Source organism: Aethalodelphis obliquidens, unplaced genomic scaffold, assembly GCF_003676395.1.
Source record: "Aethalodelphis obliquidens isolate GAN/ISIS:26980383/991018 unplaced genomic scaffold, ASM367639v1 scaffold7, whole genome shotgun sequence".
In the NCBI taxonomy this organism is placed as follows: Eukaryota; Metazoa; Chordata; class Mammalia; order Artiodactyla; family Delphinidae; genus Aethalodelphis; species Aethalodelphis obliquidens.
The window spans coordinates 35,999,502-36,027,003 of NW_020837951.1; the positions used below are offsets into that span (position 1 = coordinate 35,999,502).

Sequence of the window (27,502 nt, forward strand, 5' to 3'; positions counted from 1 at the left end):
AATGTGATGGACATATTTGTGCTTATGGCTTTTCTCATATTTTGGAATATAATCTCAGAATTTGTCAGATGAAAGATCAATTATTCGAACTGTTAATTTGTTAATGAAATCTCCTTGATTACTTTCCAGGAGATTAATATTTGCCATCATGGAAGCAGTGAGAATATTTGGAGTTTTAGATAATTTGGATTCGACCTCTTCATTTTTTAGGTACCCAGACTTGGACCTAGAGGAGTAAGGCACTTGTTGGAGTCAACGTTGACCAAGCACCTAACTCATCATTTTTTGGGTTTTTTTTTTTCCCTTTGTCTGTTAGCCTATGATTTGAGTGCCTTTGAGCAGATGGTATGCAGCTTTTGTAACAGTGAACAATTTTTTTTCTGGAGCGTAATGTGGCCATTTTGGAGAAGGCTGTTTGGCCTTTTGAGCAATTTATTTTGTGGAAAGTACATTATTTAATACTGGCCTAGAGATTATACACCTATATATCCTCTACTTCACTTATCTGAGAAAAATGTAAATGAAGGAAGCTGTCATCAGAAGTGATTTTGGAGGAAGCAAGTTCTGGGACAATATGTAGACCTAAGTCCAATGTTATTTTTAACACAATAACTGCAACAATTTGCCACGGTAACAATAATACTACACTCTTAACACAAAGGTTAAATTGTTGGTTATATTATGGTTACCAAGACAGGGAAAGGCCACATTAAACAGAAGATGTCCTTAAAATAGAAATGTGTTATTGCTTAAAAGGTTAAACTGTTGGGCTTTCCTGGTGGCGCAGTGGTTGAGAATCTGCCTGCCAATGCAGGGGACACGGGTTCGAGCCCTGGTCTGGGAAGATCCCACATGCCACGGAGCAACTAGGCCCGTGAGCCACAACTACTGAGCCTACGTGTCTGGAGCCTGCGCTCCGCAACAAGGGAGGCCGCGACAGTAAGAGGCCCGCGCACCGCGATGAAGAGTAGCCCCCGCTCGCCGCAACTAGAGAAAGCCCTTGCACAGAAACGAAGACCCAACACACCCCAAAATAAATAAATAAATAAATTTATTTTAAAAAAAAAAAAAAAAGTTAAACTGTTTTCTATAATTCTAGTCTTGTGAAATAGAAAACAGTTATGCTGGGTGAATTAGTCATGTAGTTATATGTAAATAAACATTAGAAATGAGAAGTGTAGGGAGTTGCAGATTCAGTCCCATCTCAGGAATGTTTTCATGGCAGGACTTTTTAAATATAGGTGCATCCTGAGAGAAGGCTGAAGTTACCATGTCCTTGTAATGCTCAGCAGTTGGTAGATTAGGGAAAAATAGAACTATTGATTTTCATATATAGTATAATCTCAGTAATCTTAACTGAGGGAGAGTTAGGGAAGTAGTGGAAGTCAGAAGCAAGTTACAAGGAAACAAATTTATTTTTAAATGCTTAAAATAGCTTTAAATAGGCATTGTGGAATAGTTGTTCCTTACTAATCCAACTAGATAGATTATAAAGAAGAATGTTACTTTTAAAATTCTTCAGTTAGAAGGTGGTTTAGTGGGTTGAGTCTGAACCTTAGAGCCAGATAGACTTGGCTTCAAATTATGGCTCTGGTGTTTATGAGATGTTTCGCTTTAAGCAAGTTGGTTAACCCTAACTTGCAGTATGTAAAGATCAGAAAGCCCAGCTTGGTTCCTGGCATGAAGTTTACTATTACCAGATTGAGGTTTTAAAAACTGCTGTATTGCTTAGATAAAAAGTCATCTTTCATAATTAAACTAATACAGCTAGAATTTTGGAGAAGAAACTCCTTGAGTGTGGCACAACAGTTTTTATTCTATTATGTACATGTATGTTATGTTAGTTTTCTATTGTGTGTAACAAATAACCACAGATTTAGTAGCTTAAAACACAAATCTGTTATCTCACAGTTTCCATGGATCGAAGTCCTTGTATGGGTTAGCTGTAGAGTCTTCTGTTCAGGGTCTTATTTGGCTGGAGCTGTGAGTTTTATTAGAGACTTGATGGCCTCTTCCAAGCTCACTGTTGTTGGTGTAATGTGGTTCTTGTGATTATAGGGCTGAGGTTCCCCCATTTTCTTGCTAGCTGTCAACTGGTGACCATTCTCAGTTCCTAGGTGCCCTCAGGTCTCTACCACATGGCCCCCTTCATATGACTTCTCAGAACCTAGCAGCTTAGTCTATAAGGTTGGCAGGAGAATCTCTTTAGGAAGGGCTCAACTTCTCTTTTGAGAGCTTTCTCTCATTAAGTCAGGCCTACCCAAGGTAATCTCCCCTTTGATTAACTTAAAATTCAGTGACTTGGAATCTTAATTATATTTGAAAATCCCTTCACCTCTGTGAAAGGGTTTGTGTAATTTAGGTCATATAATTTAACCTAATCATGGGAATGAAATTCACCATATTTACAGTCCTACCCACACACCAGGGAGGGATGGATTATACAGGAGATATACACCAGAGGTGGGAATCTTGGCGACCATCTTAGAATTCTCTCTTCCCTTCTCTCCCCCTACTCCCCCGCCCCCCCGCTTCCCCCTGCAAGGACCAGGGTTTGCCAGTTTTTTACACGTATTACTGAAATCTGTTTTCCCAGCCAGCTCTTGTACTAGCAGTTTGTGAGACTGCTTTAGCTATGATAGTTGAAGGTAGATGGCCTTGTTAAAACACTCTTCAAATGTACTTATTGTGCAAAGTGTAAGCTTAAGATTGCAGAAAGAACATGAAGCCTACATCAAGGAACAGAGACCATTTTGAGAAAGGAGAGAACTGCTTTAAAGTAGTAAAAGCACTCCTTACATTAAATGAGTCAGGAATGTGAAACTACTTCTTCCTTTGAAATATTTTCTACTCTTGCCCTCAGATAAACCCAGGGCTCCTACCTCTACTCTGATTTTTGCCTGTATTATGGCATTTAAAACATTATCCTGTAGTTGGCTGCTTGCATCTTTCTTTTTAAAACTAGAATAAGCTCCTTGAGCGTGGGATCCATGTTTTATTTCATTTTCTAACATAACTCTTTGCTTATAAGAGGAAGTGAGTAAATATTCCTTGATTCAGTCATTCATATTTCATCACAGTGGTAAAGGGTATTGGCACATTCATGTTTATAGTACAGAGAAAAGTTTTAGTTCATGTCCAAAACATTTTGTGGAGCAGTACTAATGAATTCTAAAGTTACTGCCGTCAATTTTGCTTTCAATCCTAGGAAGGTCTTTGGAAGTAATTTTACTGTTAGCAACAGGCCTGGTCATTTATCTGTTTACCAGGCTCGTAGCAAACCAGAAACAAAAATTTATAAAGGGGCTAAAGAAGGTTATTATAGCAGGATTATTCATGTAATTAGCATGCCACTTTATGATCTGTCTCTGCCTTCCTCTCTGGCTGCTTCCTTACTGACCAGTTACACTGAACATTTTGTAGTTTCTTGACTACACTGTTAGCAATTACCTCTCCAAAGCACCAGTATGGACCATTATCACAGAAAGATACTTTTTTTTTTTTCTTTTTTTTTTTTTGCGGTACGTGGGCCTCTCACTGTTGTGGCCTCTCCCGTTGAGCACAGGCTCCGGACGCACAGGCTCAGACTGCAATGGCTCACGGGCCCAGCCGCTCCGCGGCATGTGGGATCTTCCCAGACCGGGGCACGAACCCGTGTCCCCTGCATTGGCAGGTGGACTCTCAACCACTGCGCCACCAGGGAAGCCCGAAAGATACTTTTTTATACGGTGATTTGCTTTTGTTTCTTTTTTATAGCGTATACTTCTTGAAGGTAGGAAATCGTAACTATCTTTTGTTTTTAGTGCCTGTCACAGAATAGACACTTAACATGTAAGGGAATGAGTGCAGCAATGAAACTAAAAACAAGACAGCCTTAAAGACATGGTCTTTAGTGTAGGAACAAGCGGGTACATAAACCTTAACCCCCAAAGGCAGTTCACGCCACAGCACAGTGGAACAGGTGATACTCATGATGTCTGTGATCAAAAATGCTACAGATTAAGTATACTTACATATGAGTTTAAGGGGATTAACTCACAATCTAGTCAAGCATTTAAAACATGCAGTCATTTACTTTGAGACTTATGATCTTGTCCTTTATTCATTAGGAAGGTTGCTAGGTTTGTGTTGAATAGAGCTGAGATCTCCACAATGAAAATCTTGTTTTCTATACTTGGGATCACTATAGAAATTTTGCCATAGATGTTCTGAAATCTCTCTTCCCTTGCATGATCATTTGGAATGTTAGCTTAAAAAGAGAATGAAAAATTAATCATCGCCAGGTAGACACTAATCTTTCTGTACTTAAGTGATTTTTACTTCAGGTTTTCTTGACATGAAGTCTTATCTGTCATTTAGGGTTTCAGAATTAATGCCAACAGAAAAGATATCAATAGATATTATATGGGAAACATAGGAAGGACTTTTCCTTCTTGAGCAGTGCTATTTTGCCTTTAAAGAAAGTTTTTATAAGTGAGATCCATTGCCAGAGGCAACCTTTGTCATCCTTGTATTTGTTTTGATGTTTAAGATTAATTTTTTATTTCTTTTCAGTCTCTGCTAACAAAATCATCAGATACCTAGAAAATCCAGACTGTCCTTCATAGGCATGATTCTCCACATTGGTGCAGCTAGCCATGAACTATCCTTTTCTTCTCCCTCTTTTTCCCAGATATCTCCCGGGGCCAATTCAGCACCTCTACCTGGCCATCCTAACAAGGTGATTTGTGAAAGGGTGAGACTTCAGAGCCTGTTCCCTCTCCTCCCAAGTGATCAGAACACTACCATTCAAGAGGATGCTCACTTCAAAGCTTTCTTCCAGGTTCTTATATATTTACCCTTTCCCTTCATAGGGCTGAAAGCCACAAGATACATTCTAGGTTGTTTCTAGGAAGGCTTGAGACAAAATTCTCAGAATCTTCTTGCTTCTTATTTTCTATTATATGTGGGAATAAGTATTCTTCTTAGAGGGAGTCTTTAACATAACTTTTTCAGCCAGCTTTTCTGAAGAATGTTTGTCTTGTCTTGAGCTGCTGTTACTATTTGACCACTTAATATTCTTGTTTTTTTATCTTTTGGTCTTAGTCACTTGTCCTAATAGGTCTAGTTCTGTAGGAGGGTAGAAGATATTACAGAATATGTGAAGTTGTATAGGGAAGGAAAAATGGAAGCATGTAAGGTATTTTTTAAAGTCATCACTACTTATTTGCTTCACATCCAGAGTTTGATAGTAATGCATATTTCAAAGAGAAAACATGGTTACTTGCCTTCTGTAACTTTTTATACCTGTGGGTAAAATGTGTTTAAAAATTTGGTTACATACAAAATGAAAACAAATTAAGGTATGAATGGATTTAAACTGTCATTAGGTTATTAACAAGAATACTAGGATGTGCTCACATAAATCATTGGCTACTACATTTACAATCCATTATTGCTAGAGAAGCAAGTTTTAGTAATGGAATTCGTTATTACCACAAAGGAAACTAAGTTACAGAATTGCTTTTGTATACTAGGGTTGTGGGCCAAGTCATGTAATTGTATACTAGGGTTGTGGGCCAAGTCATGTAATTGTACATGTGTATATAAACCTGAGGTAGTGAGAGTTGCTAATCAAATCTAGGACTTTTGGATAGAGCTAGCTCATTTTCTGTTTGTGTGGGAGTGACAGGTTGGGACTTGGGACTAGTTCTGAAAGAGAAATGCTTGTGACACATTAAATTGGAGGTGTAGGATTTCTGAGGGTAGGTGTTTAGGTGATCTAGGGCTCTTTAATCTGCTTTCTTTGTTAATATTTGTGCCAGGTTCTCTGCTTTGTGTGTATTGTCTCCTTTTGTTTTTAACCGTCATAATAAACTAGTCCTGGATGGTTTTCTAGATGAAGAAATAGGCTCAGAGAATCTCGCTGAGATGCCCAATTACATATCTAGTTGTTGGCAGAACAGAAATTCAAATCCAACTTTTGCTATTTCTTGTCTACTATATCATACCAGCCTTGGATGTTAACAGATAATTCTGTAAACACAGTTCAGTGTATGTTAAGAGACATCATCTGTATTGAATTGAATGGCATATTGACTGCCATTTTGGATACAGCATTAGCTTGCAAGAGCTTGATCTTTAACAATAGACCAATATAGCTAAGGAAGAAATTGACTTTGTACCGTCGCTACTGCCACTAATAAACAGTTATTTGACACTTTCTGTGTTCTCCAGACCTCCTTTGAGTCTTTAAGCATTAACTCAATATTAACTTTAAACTCAAAGAGTAGCTGCCAAATGCAATAGATTAAACCCATGTTTTGGGACTTCCCTGGTGGCACAGTGGTTAAGAATCTGCCTGCCAATGCAGAGGACACGGGTTCAAGCCCTGATCCATGCCTACATGCCACAGAGCAGCTAAGCCCGTGTGCCACAACTACTGAAGCCCGCATGCCTAGAGCCCGTGCTCCGCAACAAGAAAAGCCACTGCGATGAGAAGCCTGCGCACCGCAACAAAGAGTAGCCCCCGCTCGCCGCTACTAGAGAAAGCCTGCATGCAGCAACAAAGACCTAAGCAACCATAAATATATAAATTAATTAGTTTTTTAAAAAAAGAATTAAGGGCTTCCCTGGTGGCGCAGTGGTTGAGAGTCCGTCTTGCGATGCAGGGGACACGGGTTCGTGCCCCGGCCCGGGAAGATCCCACATGCCGCGGAGCAGCTGGGCCCCTGAACCATGGCCGCTGAGCCTGCACTTCCAGAGCCTGTGCTCCGCAACGGGAGAGGCCACAACAGTGAGAGGCCCGCGTACCGCAAAAAAAAGAAAAACAAAAAAAAAACAACAACAAAAAAAAAGAATTAAACCCATGTTTTGAAAATAAAACCAAAAAGTTAGACTCAGTTCCATTGGATGTTGCAGAAAGGTGAAGGGTGTTACTGTTAAGTTTTTATTTATAGTCCTAATTTAACTTAAATCTTACTTTTCTCTAATTTTAGAATAAGGCCCTCAATGTACTTTGCTCCCAAGAGAGACTGGAGATTTTCTTTGCCCACTTATTACCCTCCCACTGTTCCACATGAAGCAAAGTAAATCCTTCTCATATCTCCTTCGAGATACTGTCAGATACCTTCAACCAATTCTGATACCATGATTAGGTGTGATTTCTTAGTTCAAGTTATGGTTCTCATCCTTATAAAACTTAGTTGCCATGTAAAAACGAGAACCTATGCAGCCACGTCGTATCCTCAGAAAGTTATTCCCTTAATGCAGTTTTCTCTCGGCTTTCCTCCAAGTTCCTTTCCTCCCAACTCTTTCTGCTTTTCCTTCCCCCTTGACTCCATCCATTCTAAACAGACTCACCTACCTCTTCCATTTTTTTCTTAAAACACCCTCTTCACTTCCATATTGTAGCTGAAACTAGTCTCTTTTACGAGGACATCATTTTCCCTGTAGCCTTTTCTAAGGGTAAAGAAATTACTGCTTTTTCCTGCTCCAAGCATGGGATTGGGTATGTAGCTAGTAGGTAGGATGGTCATAGAGGTGAAGGAAAGTGTTGATACACTCCTGGATCCTTGTTTTTAATCACTAGTCTTTGAACAAAAAGCTTATCCTGGTTTGTTTTTTTTTTTGCGGTATGCGGGCCTCACACTGTCGTGGCCCCTCCCGCCACGGAGCACAGGCTCCGGACGCGCAGGCCCAGCGGCCACAGCCCGCCAGCCCATCTGCTCCACGGCATGCGGGATCCTCCTGGACTGGGGCACGAACCCGCGTCCCCTGCATCGGCAGGCGGACTCCCAACCACTGCGTCACCAGGGAAGCCCCTCATCCTGTTTTTGATCTCTTTTTTCATCTCCACTACTTACCAAGTTTGTGTCACTGTCCTTGTTTATTAAAGACTTTTGCACTTTGCTGCTTTTTACTTGTTTTTCTAGTCAAAATCTTTCAAATTTTGTATGTTTTTTAATTTTAAAAATTATGAAATATTTCATATATGCAAGTTATAAAATATAAAGAAGACATATGTATAAGTTTTAAAAAACCACCATCTAGCTTAAGAAATCAACTATTGCCAATGTTTTTGAAGCTTCCATATTATATTCAGGTGCTGTCCCAAACCTGTGCCTTGGGTAAACCTCTGTTGAATTTTGTGTTCAGTATCTCTTTGCTTTTCTGTGTGGTTTTTACTACATATAGTATACCTCAATACTATACTATTTAGTTTCTGAACTTAATGTAAATGGTATCATACTTTGTGTATTTTTGCCATTGTGAAATTCATCTATATTGATTGCATGTGGCTGTGTCCTGTAGATTCATTTTCCTGCTTTTAGCGTTACATTTATATGAACGTACTGTACTATAGTTTATGCCTTCTCTTTTTGATGGACATTTGGGTAGTCTCCACTTTTCTATTATTATTATTAGAAACAGTGTTGCCATGAATATTCTTGTATGTTTCCTGGTGTACATTTATTTGGTATTTTAATGTTCCTTTAAAAATGATGGCTTTGTGTATTTCTTGCTCTTTTTTTTCCCCTACAAAAGAGGTTTAAGTAGATGCACATTTGCATCTCTATAAAAATAAGCCTATATTTAAAATTAGAATCAAAGTGCCTCCTGTAATTTTTTTAAGTTAAAATTAAGGTATAATTAACATACAGTAAAATTCACCTTTTTCCGTGTACAGGTCTGTGAGTTTTGACAAACACATACAGATGTGGGACCATTACAATCAAGATATAGGATAGTTTCAGCACCCCCCAAAATTCCCTCATGTCTGTTTGCTATCTGCGCCCTATAATTTTAAAATTAGCATTTTCGTGCTACCAACCAATTCAGTGATTGTGATTGAAGATTGTATGCTTTCATTAAAAAGTCATGTACATCATGGGGAACTTGAATTTCAGGTGTGGCACAACCCTTGATTTCGGGTGTGTGTGTGTTTAACATACACATACATTCTTTTAAAAAATATTTTCCATTATGGTTTATCATAGGATATTGAATATAGTTTTCTGTGCTATACAGTAGGACCTTGTTGTTTATCCATTCTATATAGAAAAGCTAACCCCAGCCTCCCACTCCACCCCTCCCCCAGTCCTCTTCCCCTTGGCAACCACAAGTCTGTTCTCTATGTCTGTGAGTTTGTTTCTGTTCTGTAGATAGGTTCATTGGTACCATACTTTAGTGATATCATATGGTATTTGTCTTTCTCTTTCTGACTTCACTTAGCATGATAATCTCTAGTTGCATCCATGTTGCTGCACATGGCATTATTTCGTTCCTTTTTATGGCTGGGTAGTATTCCATTTGTGTGTGTTCTTTTTTATGGCTGGGTAGTATTCCATTTGATGGACATTTAGGTGGTTTCCATGTCTTGGCTATTGTGTACAATGCTGCTATGAACGTAAGGGTGCGTGTATTTTTTTTTTCAGTATGCAGGCCTCTCACTGTTGTGGCCTCTCACCCATTGCGGAGCACAGGCTCCGGACACGCAGGCTCAGTGGCCGTGGTTCACGGGCCCAGCTGCTCCGCGGCATGTGGAATCTTCCCGGACCGGGGCATCGGCAGGTGGACTTTCAACCACTGCGCCACCAGGGAAGCCCGCATGTATCTTTTTGAATTAGAGTTTTGTCTGGATATATGCTCAGGAGTGGGATTGCTGGATTGTATGGTAATTCTGTTTTTAGTTTTCTGAGGACCCTCCATACTGTTTTCCATAGTGGCTGTACCAACTTACATTCCCACCAACAGTGTAGGAGGGTTCCCTTTTCTCTTCAGGGCTGTGTGTGTATGTGTGTGTGCATGCACGCACGTTTCTTAATACAGCTATTTGATAACTTTATTTTGTAAATTTACTAAAGTTAGGTGATTGAAATTTGCTGATTTATACATATAAAGAAATAGATTTCTGAAAGTACTGTAAAAATGTCTCTTCTCCAGCAAATTTATAGACTTAACAAAAATTTTAGCCAATAAAAAAAGAAATATTTTATTTTAGAGCTTTACGAAGTTATTCTTTTCCTCCCCATTAATTAATTTATTTACTTTTGGCTGCGTTGGGTCTTCATTGCTGTGCGCATGCAGGCTTTCTCTAGTTGTGGTGAGCGGGGTCTACTCTTCGTTCTGGTGTGCAGGCTTCTCACTGTGGTGGCTTCTCTTGTTGTTGAGCACGGGCTCAGTAGTTGTGGCTCGCAGGCTCTAGAGCGCAAGCTCAGTAGTTGTGGCACACGGGCTTAGTTGCTCCATGGCAAGTAGGATATTCCTGGACCAGGGCTCAAACCCGTGTCCCCTGCATTGGCAGGCAGATTCTTAACCACTGAGCCACCAGGGAAGTCCTAGAGTTATCCTTAAATTCATAAGATCATCAAAGGAAAGACAGGAACAAAAACTTTTCCAAAAATTGTCATAAAGGGAAATACACCATAAAGATACTAAATCATATTGTAAAGAAATAGTTTCAAGTCAGTGAGTTCCATATTGTTAAAACACAGTGGATGGGAAACAACCTAAGTGTCCATCATCGGATGAATGGATAAAGATGTGGCACATATATACAATGGAAATTACTCAGCCATAAAAAGAAATGAAATTGAGCTATTTGTAATGAGGTGGATAGACCTAGAGTGTCATACAGAGTGAAGTAAGTCAGAAAGAGAAAGACAAATACCGTATGCTAACACATATATATGGAATTCAAGGAAAAAAAAGTCATGAAGAACTTAGGGGTAAGACAGGAATAAAGACACAGACCTACTAGAGAATGGACTTGAGGATATGGGGAGGGGGAAGGATAAGCTGTGACAAAGCGAGAGAGAGGCACGGACATATATATACACTACCAAACGTAAGGTAGATAGCTAGTGGGAAGCAGCCGCATAGCACAGGGAGATGAGCTTGGTGCTTTGTGACCTCCTGGAGGGGTGGGATAGGGAGGGTGAGAGGGAGGGAGATGCAAGAGGGAAGAGATATGGGAATATATGTATAACTGATTCATTTTGTTATAAAGCAGAAACTAACACACCATTGTAAAACAATTACACTCCAATAAAGATGTTAGAAAAAAAAAAAACAGTGGATGTTTTGCAGCCCTCATTCTACATGACCTCTTAGTTGAACCCTTGAAACTCCATTACACTGGCTTTCACCACCACACTCCACTCTCCTCTCATCAGGTACTCAACATAAAATGTTGGAGCTTCTCAGGGTTCAGTATTGGGCTTCCTTTTCATTTTATAAACTATTTTGAACAATTTTTGTCAATGCCTGTAACTTCGTTGACGTACCATCTATCTGTAGTATACCAAAAAGTCCTGAATTAACATATCTAGTCTGAGCTTCAGTTGTCTGCAGAACGACTCCATGTGGAGGGATCCCTTGATTCACAGGGATCCCTTGATTTCAGGTTGTTCTTAGCAGCTTTTCTGTTTTTGTTGGTTTCATGGTTATGCTTCAGATTATTTCATTGATCCTTGTTTATAGCTTCTGTGGAACTAAATATAGCATTTGAAAACAGTACAATTACAGCATCAAGGTAAATCAGTTTTTGTGAACCAGTGATGTTCTAAGAAAAATCTAGGACTTAAGGTTGTTAATACATTGTTCAGAAATTAGCCAAACAGGCCTCCCTAAACTCAGGAAGCCACTGCTGGGTTAGCAGTTATGGCCAACGAATATAGAAACATAATATTTTCACATGGTATTTTTTTTTTTTTTTTTTGCGGTACGCGGGCCTCTCCCGTTGCGGAGCACAGGCTCCGGATGCGCAGACTCAGCGGCCATGGCTCACGGGCCCAGCCGCTCCGCGGCATGTGGGATCTTCCCGGACCGGGGCACGAACCCGCGTCCCCTGCATCGACAGGCGGACTCTCAACCACTGCGCCACCAGGGAAGCCCCTTCACATGGTATTTTATCCTCTTCATTATGATGGAATTGCAATATGTTATACCACTACATTCCCTTTGCAAGCACTCACTGCACATAAAATTGTTCTGTTCTTTGGCCTTTCATGAAAAAACACAGACTTGGACCATGTCAAAAAGCAAAGTTCTGATTTTTTTTTTAATGCATGGTCTGGTAACTTTTGAAAACAGAATATTTGAAGTCTCTTTTCCCTCCCGTACCTACAAGTAAAATAACATTCCAGGAGGATGTACTGTTTGAGTGGTTATGAGGTTGGATTTTGTTCTGAAATCTTTTGAGCTGAGGAATCAAAGCTGTGCATTAGAAAATTAAAGTCCTTTGTAAAGTATATGAAACAGGACTATATATATGTTGTGTAGTTCAAAGGCAGTATATTCACTGAATTGTCTTTTGTACATCTTCACTAATAGAAACATATTTTACATAAATTTGAATATAGTTTAAACAAAGACTTCGTTTGTGGAAAATTAAATGAAAGAATGTGTAGAGATCATTTTGTACATTATGTGATTCAAATGTAAAGTTATTAATTATTATTTACAAAAAGGGATCTGTCTTGGTGGTTATTCTTTATTAGCAAGTTGCTTTATGTAGAGTGTTTCAGTTTTCTAAGTGCTTTCATGTCTCTTATTTTAAATGAATGGAATTCAGTAAGTATTTCCTCTCCTGGGCCATTTAAATTTAATGGTTGTGGAATGAGAAACTTAATCTTTTGTCAGATAGAATAAGGCAAATAGAGTCTGGAAGTTTAAAAGAGGATTGGGAACTCATAAATCTTGCTATGCTTATTTATTTGTAAATCTGAGATGAATGGTAGTCCTGAATAATGAGAGGAGAGGGGACCAGATTATTGGAGATTTTATCTCCCCGACTCTAGTTGCCCCCTTGTTCCTTTGAGAAGTCCTTGGGGCTCACTAGTGTTTGCTGAAATCAGAGGCACTTTTCAATCACCATTTTTAATCTAGGACTTGGAACCTGTTTATGCTTTGGGGAAAGTTTGCATTATCTTCAAGACTTCCTGACTGACATATATATAAATATTATTTATATTTTATGTGTGCGTGTTTATACATATGCACGTGTATTTGTTTTTTATTTCTCCCATGGTATTTAGCATTTAATCATTTCTGATTTGCTTTTTTTGAAACTGTGGAATACTTTCTTATGGGTTGTTTTCACTTCTAATAATGATGTTTTGGTTATAAAGATTTGGTGTAACAGCGGTGTAATCCTGTACTCATTTTATCAGATGCTGAATACTGAGTATAAAAGCTAGCTGGCTAATTTTCTTCTGTCCTTCCTCCCTTGATCCCTGAATCTGCATCCGTATTCTGTACTGTAATATCTCTACAGTATTCTGTACCAGTAGAGACAGTACTAGTACCTGACTTGACTCAACATCTTACAGGTTTAAGTTGTCAACATCTGGTACTTTCTAGTCAGCCTACAGGCACAGAGTCAGCAGGGACAGGAGGGAACTGCTCCCCCCTGAGATTTCAAAACGGAAGTTTTTCTGTAATGGTGAATTTATCCTTAGGGACTTTTCTTAAGAGAGTCCCTTATCTCTTAGTTCAGTGGTTCTCAGAGTGTAGTCACAGACGAGCAGTACCAAGCATCATATGGGATCATGTTAGAAATGCAAAATTCTTGGGTCCCAATCCAAACTGTCTGAATGAGAGACTGGGGAGTGGACCCAACAATCTGGTGTTTCTGATGCATGCAAAAGTTTGAGAACCACTGGCCTAGGTAATAGGAGTATTCCTCCAGATTCTGCTTTGCATTTACTTCTGTCAAGAGTCGTTGTGGTACCATAATTCTAGATCAGTTTTTATATTAATTTCTAAGTTTAGAGGTTCACAGACAACATGGGTAGTGAAAAATTTGAACCCCAGCCTTGGTGTGAGGAGCTAACCTGTGGTTTGAGTTCTCAGGGATGTGATCCCTTCTCCAGTTCTCAGTACATACAGAGTAGACACTCTGTGCCAATGGCTGACTTCTTCTAGTCTTCCCTTTTATTGAAAGCATAGTACTTTGGAAATTTTGGCCTTATGCAGGGGTCTCAGTGATAGGACCTTATCTTCTGTCCCTCCTGCGAATATCAAAAAACAAACCTGGTTTTCAGTTTTCCTCTTTGTTTCTGGTCCTTGGAAATTTCTCTTTTTCTCTGAATCCAGCAATACCTTTAAATTTTTTTTTTTGTATTTAAACCATTATTTCTAGATGTTTATGTTAGGATTTTCACTTCTGGTCCATGATTTTGTCACAGAAGTCGTTACAGTTACTTTATATCAAAGTTTATTTGATAAAATACTTATTTTATTATACTTATTTATACTTATTTCTGTTCTGTAACTACAACAGTGATCTTTCATGCCTTGTCCTATGTTGATTATAATAATTGAAAACCAGTAAACATTCTTCATAGTATTAGGATACTTGTATAGTCATTGCAGAACCAAGTAGCATGTTTGGCCCATGGAGGAGGAGTTGTAATCTTTTGACTACCTGTCCTACTCAGAGGATGCTTTAGGTGACAAAACGATATGGATTTGTTTTCATCTTTGTCCTCCACTCTCTGATTGCCTTTTTTAAAAAAAATATTTATTTTCTTTATTTTTTTGGCTGCATTGGGTCTTTGTTGCAGCACACGGGGTCTTCATCGAGGCGCGTGGGCTCTTCATTGGGGCACGCGGGCTTCTCTAGTTGTGGTGTGCGGGTTTTCTCTCTCTAGTTGTGGCGCGCAGGCTCCAGAGCACATGCGCTCTGTAGTTTGTGGCACGCGGGCTCTCTAGTTGAGGTGCGCAGACTTAGGTGCCCGACCAGGGATTGAACCCGTGTCCCCTGCATTGGAAGGCAGATTCTTTACCACTGGACCAGCAGGGAAGTCCCTGATTGCCTTTTTATATTTCTTATGATAAGAGAGCTGTGGGCTTAAGTTTTATTAAGAACTTGTAAGTTCTCAATCATACTGTTTTTGAATCCACATTGTGTATGGTATTTTTCTCAGAGTCCTCTGATTCTTTCTAATTTGTAATGATTGTTTTTCAGACCTGCTGTACTGCCATCACCCTGGGATTTCTTTTCATTGCACTTCTGGGTTACTTCTATTTCTTGGATCCTGTATTTATATATATGTCCCCAGGTGAAGGAGAGAGCATGCACGCATACATAAAAATCAATCAAGTAAAATTTTCTGAATGGATATGTGAGAAGCAACTTTGAATCTTAATACATCTGGCAAGGTCTTTGTTTTTTCCCTTATACTAGACTAATAGTTTGATTGGAGTATAAAACTCTATATTCAACATTATTTTCCCCCAGAAAATAGCATCTTTTGTTTTCTGTGGGAAGTCTAATGCTAATCTAATTCTTTTTCTTTGTAGGTTACTCCCCCTTTCTTTTTCTGGAAACTAAGAATTTTTTACACAGTTCCTTAGAGTATTAAAATTGATAAGGAATATGATGAAACCATATTGCATATAGTAAAATAACCTTTTAGTAATCCCATGTCACTAAATATCAGTTGTGGTTTCCTGTTACTTTGAGTGAAAAAGTAAGGCTTATTACCATAATCCTAATGAAGAGCTCACTTCCACATATTTCCCTTCACTTCCTAGTCTTTTTTTTTTTTTTGGCTGTACGTGGGCCTATCACTGTTGTGGCCTCTCCCGTTGCAGAGCACAGGCTCCGGATGCGCAGGCTCAGTGGCCATGGCTCACGGGCCCAGCCGCTCCACGGCATGTGGGATCTTCCCAAACCGGGGCACGAACCTGTGTCCCCTGCATTGGCAGGCGGACTCTCAACCACTGCGCCACCAGGGGAGCCCCACTTCCTAGTCTTTGTCTCCTCTTACACACTGAGAACCTTTCACAACACAAAGAGAAGGGATGGGAGACTTTCTCAGTCATCTTTCCTTATCTCCACTCTTAAAAGTAATGCATTTGTTGTAAAATAAGAATATGCTAACCCACAACCTGAACATCACTGAAAATATGTAAAGGTTGATAGCCTGAGTGTTTTTTCAATACTTAGTTATTTTGTGGATCTGTAGCATTCTCCTCCATTTGGGCAGTGAATTTTTAGAATTCAGAGTTCCATGTCTTAGCTTGCATCAAGCTTTGCGGTACAGGTTTATACATATGAAAGCCAATGATTATGATTGGTTGCTAGCATATTGTACCTCAGAAAGTCAATGTTAATCAAGTCTGTTTTACCACACGTGGAGATCACATTTCTAATGCTTATGTGTAGTTCATGTATGAGTTTGTCAAGTCTTAGTTGTTCTGTTGTTTTGTTTTAATCAGAATATCTAAATATTAATGGTTATTTTTCACTTTCTAAGTTTTAGGATTATCAGAACATAACTGATTTTCTTATTAAAATCAAGGGGTTAAAAACAACTACTTTTAATAGCACCATTAAATATAGGGAGAAAATAAGGTTAGTGTGAGGAAAGTTACAAGAGCATTTGTATATGGTTCTGAAAACTATTTTCTATTTTAGTTATAACAAATGTGAATTATAATATTCTTAAGTATAGAAGGAAAATGACATGGTTTTTTGAATACATCTGCTAAATAATTTAGAATGATCAAAAGTAACCATTTAGCAGTTTGCTTCATTCCCGTCAGTTTAATCAGTTCTGTTTTATATGCTTATATTTTAAAATGTAACATAGTATGTAACCTCATATATTCTTTAGCTAATATTAACATTTTTGTTGTAGCAGCAGGTGCCAATCAAAAGTTCCCTAATGCCCAAATGATTAGAATTTGCAGGAGTAGACTGGAGATAGGAGAGGCTCTATTAGAAAACACACAGCCCTCATCAGACTTTCAGTTAACTTGTAATTTTGACAGTTTTGATGAGAGACTCAATTGGAAAATTGAGTTGTGTGGGGAATCCTGGAGAGTTAATAATTCAGTTAAGTGATCCATACCAATTTTATAGCTAAACCCTTGAAAACTTGAGACTGTGCTTCAACATTAACAGGTATGGGTTTTTAATTATCTACCACTCCCATGATCTACCTGAAATGCCATGTCTTTCCCAAAGATATTCTATGACATTCTAGTTAAGAACTGATGAACTAGATCAGTTGACTGTTTTTTAATGTTTTAAATAAATTTTACTTTGTCCACATAAACATTATTAAATAATAAATGTAATGGCCTTAAATAACAGGAATAAAGAGGCAGGCAAGTGTGATTTTAAATCAAATCAAGGGCCTACTTAAATTATACCCCCTTAAGCAGAAACTGACACACCGTTGTAAAGCAATTATACCCCAATAAAGATGTTAAAAAAAAATTATACCCCCTCCTAAATTGATCTCTCAGCTAAGAATTAATGCCTAAAAGAGTAACTGTTAACTGATGGGAGGACATAGTAGATTTTCTCAGCTGAATTAGAGCTTTAAAGAGGTGGTCAAGTACCATAGAAATTGTTTATTGCCCTGTTGTGTACCTTGTGTGTTGTTACCTGGTTAATTTTATGATATTTTAAAGAAAAGTTAACTTTTCATTTGATATTATTTACTGTGTATCTCCCTTTCCCACCCCACCCCACCCCACCCCTCGTTTCTTTTAAAGGTATTTAATTCAGGTTGATAGTGTATTTTTTCCCTCCTTTACACTTTGTGGTAAACATACTTAAACACCTATGCATGTAAACAGTAATGCAAAAATCCTTAAAAGATTTTATTCAGTTGATTGATTTTGTTGCATTGGCAGAGTGAAGATAGTCCAAGTCCCAAGAGACAGCGCCTCTCTCATTCAGTCTTTGATTATACATCAGCATCACCAGCTCCCTCACCACCAATGCGACCATGGGAGATGACATCAAATAGGCAGCCCCCTTCAGTTCGACCAAGCCAACATCACTTCTCAGGGGAACGATGCAACACACCTGCACGCAACAGAAGAAGGTTAGTTGGTTACAGTTACTTATTAAATTTGTGGTCATTGGTAGATTTGTGAATTTTTTTTTAACATCAGAAAGCATTTTTTCTGTAGGAATTTTATAAACACATCAACACCTTTTTACTTGTACGCTTACACACGAGAAACAACGTTACAAGTTGTTTAGATTTCTACAGTCCGTCATGAGAGTTCATTTAGCTTGTGACTGACAGAAGAAGGAATTGAAAGGCTAAATTGGTTTACCTAAAATCAATCCGTACCATTATATGTGAATTCAACTACTTTAAGGTTTAAGACTTTTTGTGGGCTAGCCTTCAATCCATATTACTGAAAAATGCATTTTATAGTTTATAACTATAAGGAAATATAGAACCATGGTCTTAGGAATGAGCAGCCTCTTTTTCGTGCAATTCTTATCCACTCCATTCTTAGAAATGAATAACCTCTCTCCAGATATTCCTTCTGTATCCTCTAAGGCAACTGGGAGCTTAATTAAGTTTCTTTAAAATTGTGGAGCCTGTGATATGAAGAGTGACTGAAATTTAGTTTGACTTTCAGTCCTGTCTTCCATATAGGACTTGCCCCTTGCTTTTCCTTCCCAGGGGAATACATTTCCTGAGCTGCTTCCTCTTTAGTAGTTGTCTGAGGTCATACCTTTCTTCTTCCAAGGAAATAGAGCATACTTGGGGTGAGACAACTGTTTATATGTCCAGGATGTGGTATTACAGACTAAATGTTTGTGTCTCCTGAAGATCCATAGGTTGATGCCTTAGCCCCCAGTGTGGATGTATTTAGAGATGAGGCCTCTAAGGAAGTAATTTAGGCTGAATGAGGTCATAAGGATGGGGCCCTGATCCAAGAGGATTAGTGTCCTTATAAGAGGAGACTCTAGGAAGAGAGCTCTCGCTAGAAACCAGCCATGCTGGCACCTTGATCTTGGACATAGTCTCTAGGACTGTGAGAAAATGAATTTCTATTGTTTAAGTGAGTCTGTGGTATTTTATTAGGGCAGCCCTAGGAAACTAATACTGAAGGAGTCTTAAAACCCATCATTCATTGTTCCAAATAAGACAAGATAAACCTGTTCCTGAGCTGTATTCTGTTGACACACTAAGACTTTTACATTATCTGGTGCAGTATTACCCAATTATATGGGAATGTTTAAGTAAAATAATGTTATGCCAACCAGGTAAAATATTTTATAGCTGTTAAATGTTATAGCATGAGGAAATAAGGTTGGTTGTTTCAAGGTTACAGCCTGAGCCCCTGCTGTAATCTTTCCTATTGCTTTATGGCGAAATGTGACGTACATTCAGGAGAACTTGTAAAACAAGTGTACACTTAAAAGGATAACACACAGGTGTGCCCAACACCTAGGTTAAAATAGAGCATTAAAAACCCTCCTTCTGATAACCCCTGTCCTGTGATTTGTCGTCACTCGCAAACATTTGAGGAAAGCCAACATTTGAGGAAAGCCAACAAAGTGAAAGAAGGGCACTGAAACTCAATACAAGAAAGAACTTGAAGAAACCATTAATAGAAGAAATAAAACAATTAAGAGAATAAACAAAATAGAATTTTAGAATAAGTGTAGCATGAGAGAAGTGGAAGAGATTGTATCCATAAAAATCAACTGGAAATCTTAGTTGGTAAAATTAATAAACAGGCAGAAAAAGCATCTTGGTCCCTGGAAGATCAAGTGAAGGAATTTTCCCAGAATGTAGTGTAAAAGGGCAAAATGGAAAGTGTGGAAAAGAAATTTAAATATAGGCAAGAGTCATCAGTTCTGAATATGTCTAATCCTATTTCCAGGCGGAAACAATAGAAGGGAACAATTTAGACAGAAATAGTACAAAATCATTTTCAAGAATTGAAGAGGGACTTCTCTGGTGGCTCAGTGGTTAAGAATCTGCCTGCCAATGCAGGGGATGCAGGTTTGAGCCCTGGTCCGGGAAGATCCCACATGCCACGGAGCAACTAAGCCTATGCGCCACAACTACTGAGCCTGCGCTCTAGAGCCTGTGAGCCACAACTACTGAAGCCCATGTGCCACAACTACTGGAGACCGTGCTCCACAACAAGAGAAGCCATTGCAATGAGAAGCCCGTGCCACAACGAAGAGTAGCCCCCGCTCGCTGCAACTAGAGAAAGCCCGTGTGCAGCAACGAAGACCCAATGCATCCATAAATAAATAAATATTTTTTTAAAAATTGAAGAAAGACTGAGTGTTGAGCAAGATCTTGGTGAAATTTAAGAATATGCACAAACATTCAGAGATGAAGAATGTTGAACAATAAGAGATCCTCCCTGAATCATACATCATGATCAAGAGGGATTTATCCTGGGGTTGCAAGGATTTCTCAGTATCCACAAGTCAATCAGTGTGATACACAACATTAACAAATTGAAGAATAAAAACCATATAATCGTTTCAATAGATGTAGAAAAAGCTTTTGATAAGATTTAGCATCCATTTATGATTGGATAACTCTCCAGAAAGTAGGCATAGAGGGCACATACCTCAACATAATAAAGGCCTTATATGACAAACCTACAGCTGACATCATACTCAACGGTGAAAACCTGAAAGCGTTCCCTCCAAGATCAGGAATAAGACGAGGATGTCCACTGTCGCCACTTTTACTTAACATAGTTTTGGATGTCGTAGCCAAAGCAGTCAGACAGGAAAAAGAAAAGGAATCCAAGTTGGAAAGGAAGAAGTAAAATTGTCACTGTTTGCAGATGATGTGATACTATGCATAGAAAATCCTAAAGATGCCACCAGGATACTACCAGAGCTCATCAATGAATTCAGTGGAGTTGCAGGTTACAGAATTAATATACATAAATCTGTTGCATTTCTATACGTGAATGACAAACCATCAAAAAGAGAAATTAAGGAAACAGTCTCATTTACCATCACATCAAAAAGAATAAAATACCTAGGAATAAACCTACTTAAGGAGTTAGAAGACCTGTACTTGGAAAACTGTAAGGCACTGATGAAAAAAATTGAGGATGACAAAAACAGATGGAAAGATATACCGTGTTCTTGGATTGGAAGAATTAATATTGTTAAAAGGACCATACTACCCAAGGCAATCTACAGATTCAGTGCAGTCTCCATCAAAATACCAATGGCATTTTTCGCAGAACTAGAACAAATAATTTTAAAGTTTGTATGGAGACACAAAATATCCTGAATGGCCAAAACAATCTTGAGAAAAAACAACAGAGCTGAAGGAATCATGCTCCCTGACTTCAGACTATATACTACAAAGCTACAGTCATCAAGACAGTATGATACTGGCATAAAAACAGACACATAGATCAATGGAACAGGATGGAAAGCCCAGAAATAAACCCACGCAGTATGGTCAGTCTGTGGCAAAGGAGGCAAGAATATACAATGGAGAAAAGACAGCCTCTTCAGTAAGTGGTGCTGGGAAAACTGGACAGCTACATGTAAAAAAATAAAATTAGAACATTCTCTAACACAATATACAGAAATAAATTCAAAATGGATTAAACAGCTAAATGTAAGACCAGATACTATAAAACTCCTAGAGGAAAACATAGGTGAACTCTTTCACATAAATTGCAGCAGTATTTTTTGGATCTGTCTCCTAAAGAGAAGAAAATTAAAGCAAAAATAAACAAATCGGACTTAATTAAACTTAAAAGCTTTTGCACAGCACAAAATTCATCGACAAAATGAAAGGACAGCCTACTGAATGGGAGAAGATGTTTGCAAATGATATGACCAATATGGGATTAATATCGAACATATATAAACAGCTCATACAACTCAATGTCAAAAAAAAACTCAGTTAAAAAATGGGCAGAAGACCTGAGTAGACAGTTTTTCAGAGAGGAAGTGCAGGTGGCCAACAGGTACATGGAAAGATGCTCAGTATTGCTAATCATCAGGGAGATGCAAATCCAAACCACAATGAGATACCACCTCACACCTGGCAGAACAGCTATTATTGAAAAGAACGCAAAAAACAAATGTTAGCAAAGGTGTGGAAAAAAGAGAACCCTTATACACTGTTGGTGGGAATGTAAATTGGTGCAGCCACTATGGAAAATAGTATGAAGATTTCTCAGAAACACTAAAAACAAAACTACCATATGATCCAGCAGTTTCACTCCTGGGTAGATATCCAAAAAAACCAAAAATACTAATTCAGAAACATATGCACCCCAGTGTTCATAGCAGCATTATTTACGATTGCCAAGGTATGGAAGCAACCTAAGTGTCCATCAACAGGTGAATGGATAAAGGATGTGTGTGTGTGTGTGTGTGTGTGTGTGTTCCACACAATGGAATACTACTCAGCCATTAAAAAGGCCGAAATTTTGCCATTTGCAGCAACATGGATGGACTTGGAGGGCATTATGCCAAGTAAAATAAGTCAGAGAAAAACAAATACTGTATGACATCACTTATATATATGGAATCTAAAAAATACAGCTAACTAGTTGAATGTAAAAAAAGAAGCAGACTCACAGATACAGAGAACAAACTAGTGGTTACCGGTGGGGAGAGGGAAGGAGGACGGAGAGGGCTAATATAAGGGTAGGGGATAAGAGGTACAAACTATTAGGTATAAAATAAGCTGCAAGGATACATATACAACACGGGGAGTATAGCCAGTATTTCATAATGACTATAAGTGGAACATAACCTTTAAAATTGTGAATCACTGTATTGTACACCTGTAACTTACGTAATATTGTACAGCAACTACAATTAAAAAAGAAATAATAAAAGAAAAAAAAAGAGAACCTTCTTGAAAGAATTATTAAATACTGTACTCTAGGAAGTGGAAGAATAAATGTAAGAAGTAGGATTTAATACCATTTGATTAGGAAAGGAAACAAAAAAGACATACTGCTAAGTCTGAATAAAGGTCTGTTGTTCAAAAAAAAAGAAAAAATTTCAGGAAAGATCTGAATGTAAAATGGGGACAGAGCAGAGAGAAGTAAAAATGTGTAATCTAGATGTTTTCAGAAAAATTGAATTATGTGTTTAAAAATTCAAGTGTAGTCACTAGAAGAATAGAACTGGAACATATAGCTTCCACACAATGAAACAGATAAACAACATATATAGAAAATGCAATCCAACAAAAGGCAGGTCAGTGAGACCAGGAGGGAAGAGCTTTGTGCTGTTCACAAGTGATACATCTAAAACAAAGTGACAAAGTAGTACCTATCATAGATATAAAAGTCAACTGAAAGAAATATTTGTTCATCTTATCACTGTTTATTATTTCTAGATTTTCCAATAATTCTGCTTTCTAAATGTTCTACTACAAAGGCATACATAACAGATTTAATGAGAGGCAATTCAGTAAAGACAAGGACCAAAATTGTCAAGGAACTTATGTGTCAGCGTGAGAGCTTGGGTCTTAATTTGTGTTAAGTTTGAGTTATTGAAATTATGTTGAGTAGGGAAGTGAGAGCAAGAAGCAACAACAGAATAAAACAATATTAAAAGGGACCCTTAAAGTTTGTGGACAGGCTGAGTGTTTTTTCGGGAGATGAGTGATCTGGGCGTATATTTTCTATTTTGATTGTAAGGTACACATTTTTTCACATCATAATGTCTCTAAATTGATGGTATAGTATAATCTAATTGGCAGCTTTCCTCCTCTTTTTAGTGATACATTAAACAGTCCTTTAAAATATTTTTACAGGTATAAAGCTATGTACATATACGTGAATTAGTATACATAGATAAATTTTCTTGTTCTTTTCTCTTAGAGAGACTAGAAATAGTGTAGCAGTCAGCGCACTTACCTTCTAATTACCATTCCACAGTCAAAGGAACCAGGGCTCTGGAAAACTGGTTAATTCCAGAGTTGGTATAGGGAAAATACAAGATAAGCCTAGAGTATATTGTCCGTATAGTAAGGAACAGTAGTAAAAGGGCACAGGAGCTAAACTGAATGTGCTCCCATTGGACAAAGTTGAAATAATTTTAACAACAAAATAAAACAATAGTGTGGATTATAACCTAAAGAATAAAATAAATATCCATTAGCCCATACTCATAAATAAGTGAATAAACAAATAAATGGGAGAGAGGGAACAGTTCTTCCTTATGGAATTCCAATTAATACATGTGGAAGAAATGAGGGGAGTAGAAAATCACCATTAGAATATTATAATAGTGATAGCTGAAGGTCCATTCATGCATGCTAAAGTTATTGGCAAAACTTTTAGCAGAAGCAGAATATTTGCATGGTCTCAAAGTATCTCCCCCCCCACCCCAAGTATTTGGTAATTACAAAGGGAAGAATGGTGATTTTGTAGTAGAGGGTCTTGGCAGAAACCAATTTAGCCAAGTGATTGGTGGTAAATACATAGGCATGAGTGATGCATGTGATGTCATGTGCCCCTGGATACAATGCACTGAAAAGGGCCTATCACCTCTGTGATATCCTTTCCAGTAATGCATAACGTCATGCAGATCATGCGAAAACATCAGACAAATCTGGGTTAAAGGGTATTCTGCAGAGTAAATATGTCTTCAGAGGTATCAAGGTCGTGAAAGACTGAGGAACTGTCATGGATTGGAGAAGACTAAGGAACCATGACCACTATATGCAATGATGGGATCCTGCACTGGATTTTTAGACCGTGAGGGGATATTGGTAGAAAAACTGGGTAAAATCTGAATACATTCTGTTGTTTAGTTAACAGTATGATACCAAGGTTTATTTCCTAATTTTAATAATTATTCTAATGGAAGATATTAACATGAAGGAAAGCTGGGTGAGGGGTACACAAAAATTATATTAAAATTATCTCAAAACATTAAAGTGAGTTCGAAGGTGGATGGCATCTGAAAATCAGTGAAATACAGTATGTCAGTTTTGAAGCAGAAATGCAAAAAAGAGTTACGCTGAAAATAAAGATAGAGGAAGCAATAAATGGAGCAAGAACCTGGGGGTTAGTTTTAAGAGCACTGTAGAGGAGTTGATGTTGCAAAGGAGTGTCCCTTTTTCTTTTTAAGACTGGGCAGTTGAGAGTGAGAAGAAACAGATTTAGAGGTGCAGAGTGCAACAATTAAGGAAAAGGTGACCTGTCCTCAGTAAATGCTGCTGAGGTGGCTGTGTGCAGCTGTGTCTTGAAGGGGGCTGTTCGGCCTCTTTTGCCTAATGTGGAGTACATTTTTAATGAGGCCTGCTGCTTTTTCGAATTGTTATGCGTGCTGAGGCATTGTAAAAAGCAGTGGAGCTGAATTGTGGAATTGTAGGGAAGTGGAAGTTGGAAGTCTACTCATGATAACTTGTTATTTGTGTTAAACTATGTCCATGACAAGTGCATGGGGAGTAAAAGTGGTTTCCTTCAGTAACCAGATTCTACCTAAAAATTCTGTATATTACTGGAACATTTATGCTGATGCTATTTTGCCATCATTTCCATTCTCGGCATTTACCCAATTACTCGATTATTTGCAATTGTCAACAAATTAAATGTGTTTTAGTTATTTTATGTATTTTCTACTCTCATTTTTTAAAATTGTCATTTTGGGCATATAGGAACTATGTCTTTTCTATGTGTCTTAGCCAGATAGACAAACATAAAATGCCCATTAGTCATATGTGGATTACAGCCAAGGTACATATGCAAATTAAAATTTGTTCTAAAATGTTTATAAAATAAAGGAGGCAAAATAATAGGTTAAACCATATGAAATTGCTGATATTTGACTATATTTGCCTATAAAAGGATCAATTTTATACAATTAAACCCCCTCCCCCAAAATGACAGTGATTGGCTATTGATTTCTAAATAATCTCAGAGCTGATTATCAATTTTGTTTACTTCTGTTATATTTTGAAAAACATATACATTCTATTTAAATTTGTAAGTGTTCAGAGCTGATGATGAACCACAGCAATTCTTTAATACTCAAGCCTACCTTAGCATATACTACTAATGGATTACAACGAGAGACAATACAGAATCCTGATGGATCACAACAGTAAACATTATAACAACCTTTTTGACATTTTTGCTATATTACAGTCCTCCTGTCAGGCGCCAGAGAGGAAGAAGGGATCGTCTGTCTCGACATAATTCCATTAGTCAAGATGAAAATTATCACCATCTCCCTTATGCACAGCAGCAAGCAATAGAGGAACCTCGAGCCTTCCACCCTCCGAATGTATCTCCCCGTCTATTACACCCTGCTGCTCATCCACCCCAGCAGAATGCAGTAATGGTTGACATACATGATCAGGTATAGTAACAGAATGCCCAGGAAATACAGATGCTGAAAGTTGGTAGCAGTTTATTGAGGTTGGTTGTTTTTTATTGTAGATTTCTTCTAATTTTACCTAAAAGGAAACAATTTTACCCAAAATGAAGCTATTTTAGGTAAGTTCATCATTCTTCATTGAGGATTAAAATTTAAATTCTACACAGCTTCCTTAGAAGAAGGTTGAACTTTAAAAAATTAGGATCAAGGTTGTGAAAGCTCAGAATGACTTCATTATAATAGTTGGTTTAAAATGACCAATACAGGATTTATAGCGGATATCAGACAGCTGGTGGTTTGAGTCTATATTCCTGTTTCCCTCTCCCTTCCGGTTTCTTCTGGAGTAATTCAGTAGGCAAGACAGTTGGGTGCATCTTTGATTACAAGTTTCTCTAGGTCTCCATGGAGATGACAGGTACAGAGCTTCCTTTCCCTTTGTTCCTTCCAGGAACTGAGGGACTAGCTGAGAAGAGGGTTTGCCAGTCCTTAGAGCCTGAGGCCAAAATTGTATGATTTTCTGAGGTCAAAAAAGACACAAATCTAGGGACTTCGCTTGTGGTCCAGTGGGTAAGACTCCATGCTCCCAATGCAGGGGGCCGGGTTCAATCCCTGGTCGGGGAACTAGATCCCACATGCATGCCGCAACTAAAAGATCCTGCATGCCAGAACTAAGAATCGGCGCAGCCAAAATAAATAAGTAAATAAATATTATTTTAAAAAAGACAAATCTAGACATATTCTTATAAAGTTTATGGATTTTAAAGATAAGGAAAAAAAACCTTCCAAGTTTATAGACAGCAGAAATTACAAAGGAAAGGAAATCAAATCAGACTAGCGTTTGATTTTTTTTTTTTTTTTAATCTACTGCACTGGATGCTGGAAAACAATGAAAGTACCGTATACTGACAGTTGAGAGAAAATGTGATTTTGCTCAGACATCCTTCTTCCTTCAGCCATGTTCTTTCCCTTTATGTTCATGAAACACTTAAAAAAATTAATCACATAATAATAAGTTTTAAAAAGAAAAGTTTTTCCAGACCATATTTTTTGTGGTCATAATCTGATAAAACTGTAAATCATAAGTTTTAAAAAAAGATTTTAAAAAAATGACACTGAAATATTTGAGACAAGGTTGTAAAGGAAAAATCTTCATACCATAGTCAGTGGGACAGGCCAAAGCTGTTCTCCAAGAAATTTTATAAACCTTCATTATGAACACTAATTGCTTGAGTAATTAGGGTGAAATGTTACAGAATAAACCAAAAGGAATTGGGATGAATAACTTACCAGGCAAACAACTAAAATTAATGATTTGAAAATCTATTCTTTTAATAAGGGAAGTAGCACAAAGAAAACCCAATCCTAGTGCTTTGAAAAGTTGGTAAGGATGGCACACCT

At 38.0% G+C, this 27,502-nt stretch overlaps 1 protein-coding gene across 11 annotated transcripts in view; it reads left to right on the forward strand.

The window, feature by feature from the left end:
* Nucleotides 1–27,502, forward strand: part of RNF38 (ring finger protein 38) — a 124,333-nt gene that overhangs the window by 67,655 nt on the left and 29,176 nt on the right. For 4 of the 11 annotated variants that reach the window (XM_027105508.1, XM_027105503.1, XM_027105511.1 and 1 more), the window contains 3 exons: nucleotides 4,673–4,822; nucleotides 17,638–17,831; nucleotides 25,873–26,086. In XM_027105508.1, coding sequence (XP_026961309.1) covers nucleotides 4,673–4,822; nucleotides 17,638–17,831; nucleotides 25,873–26,086 — 558 coding nt within the window. The remainder of the gene's footprint in view (nucleotides 1–4,672; nucleotides 4,823–17,637; nucleotides 17,832–25,872; nucleotides 26,087–27,502) is intronic. The other 7 variants (XM_027105507.1, XM_027105512.1, XM_027105510.1 and 4 more) reach the window with 3 other exon arrangements.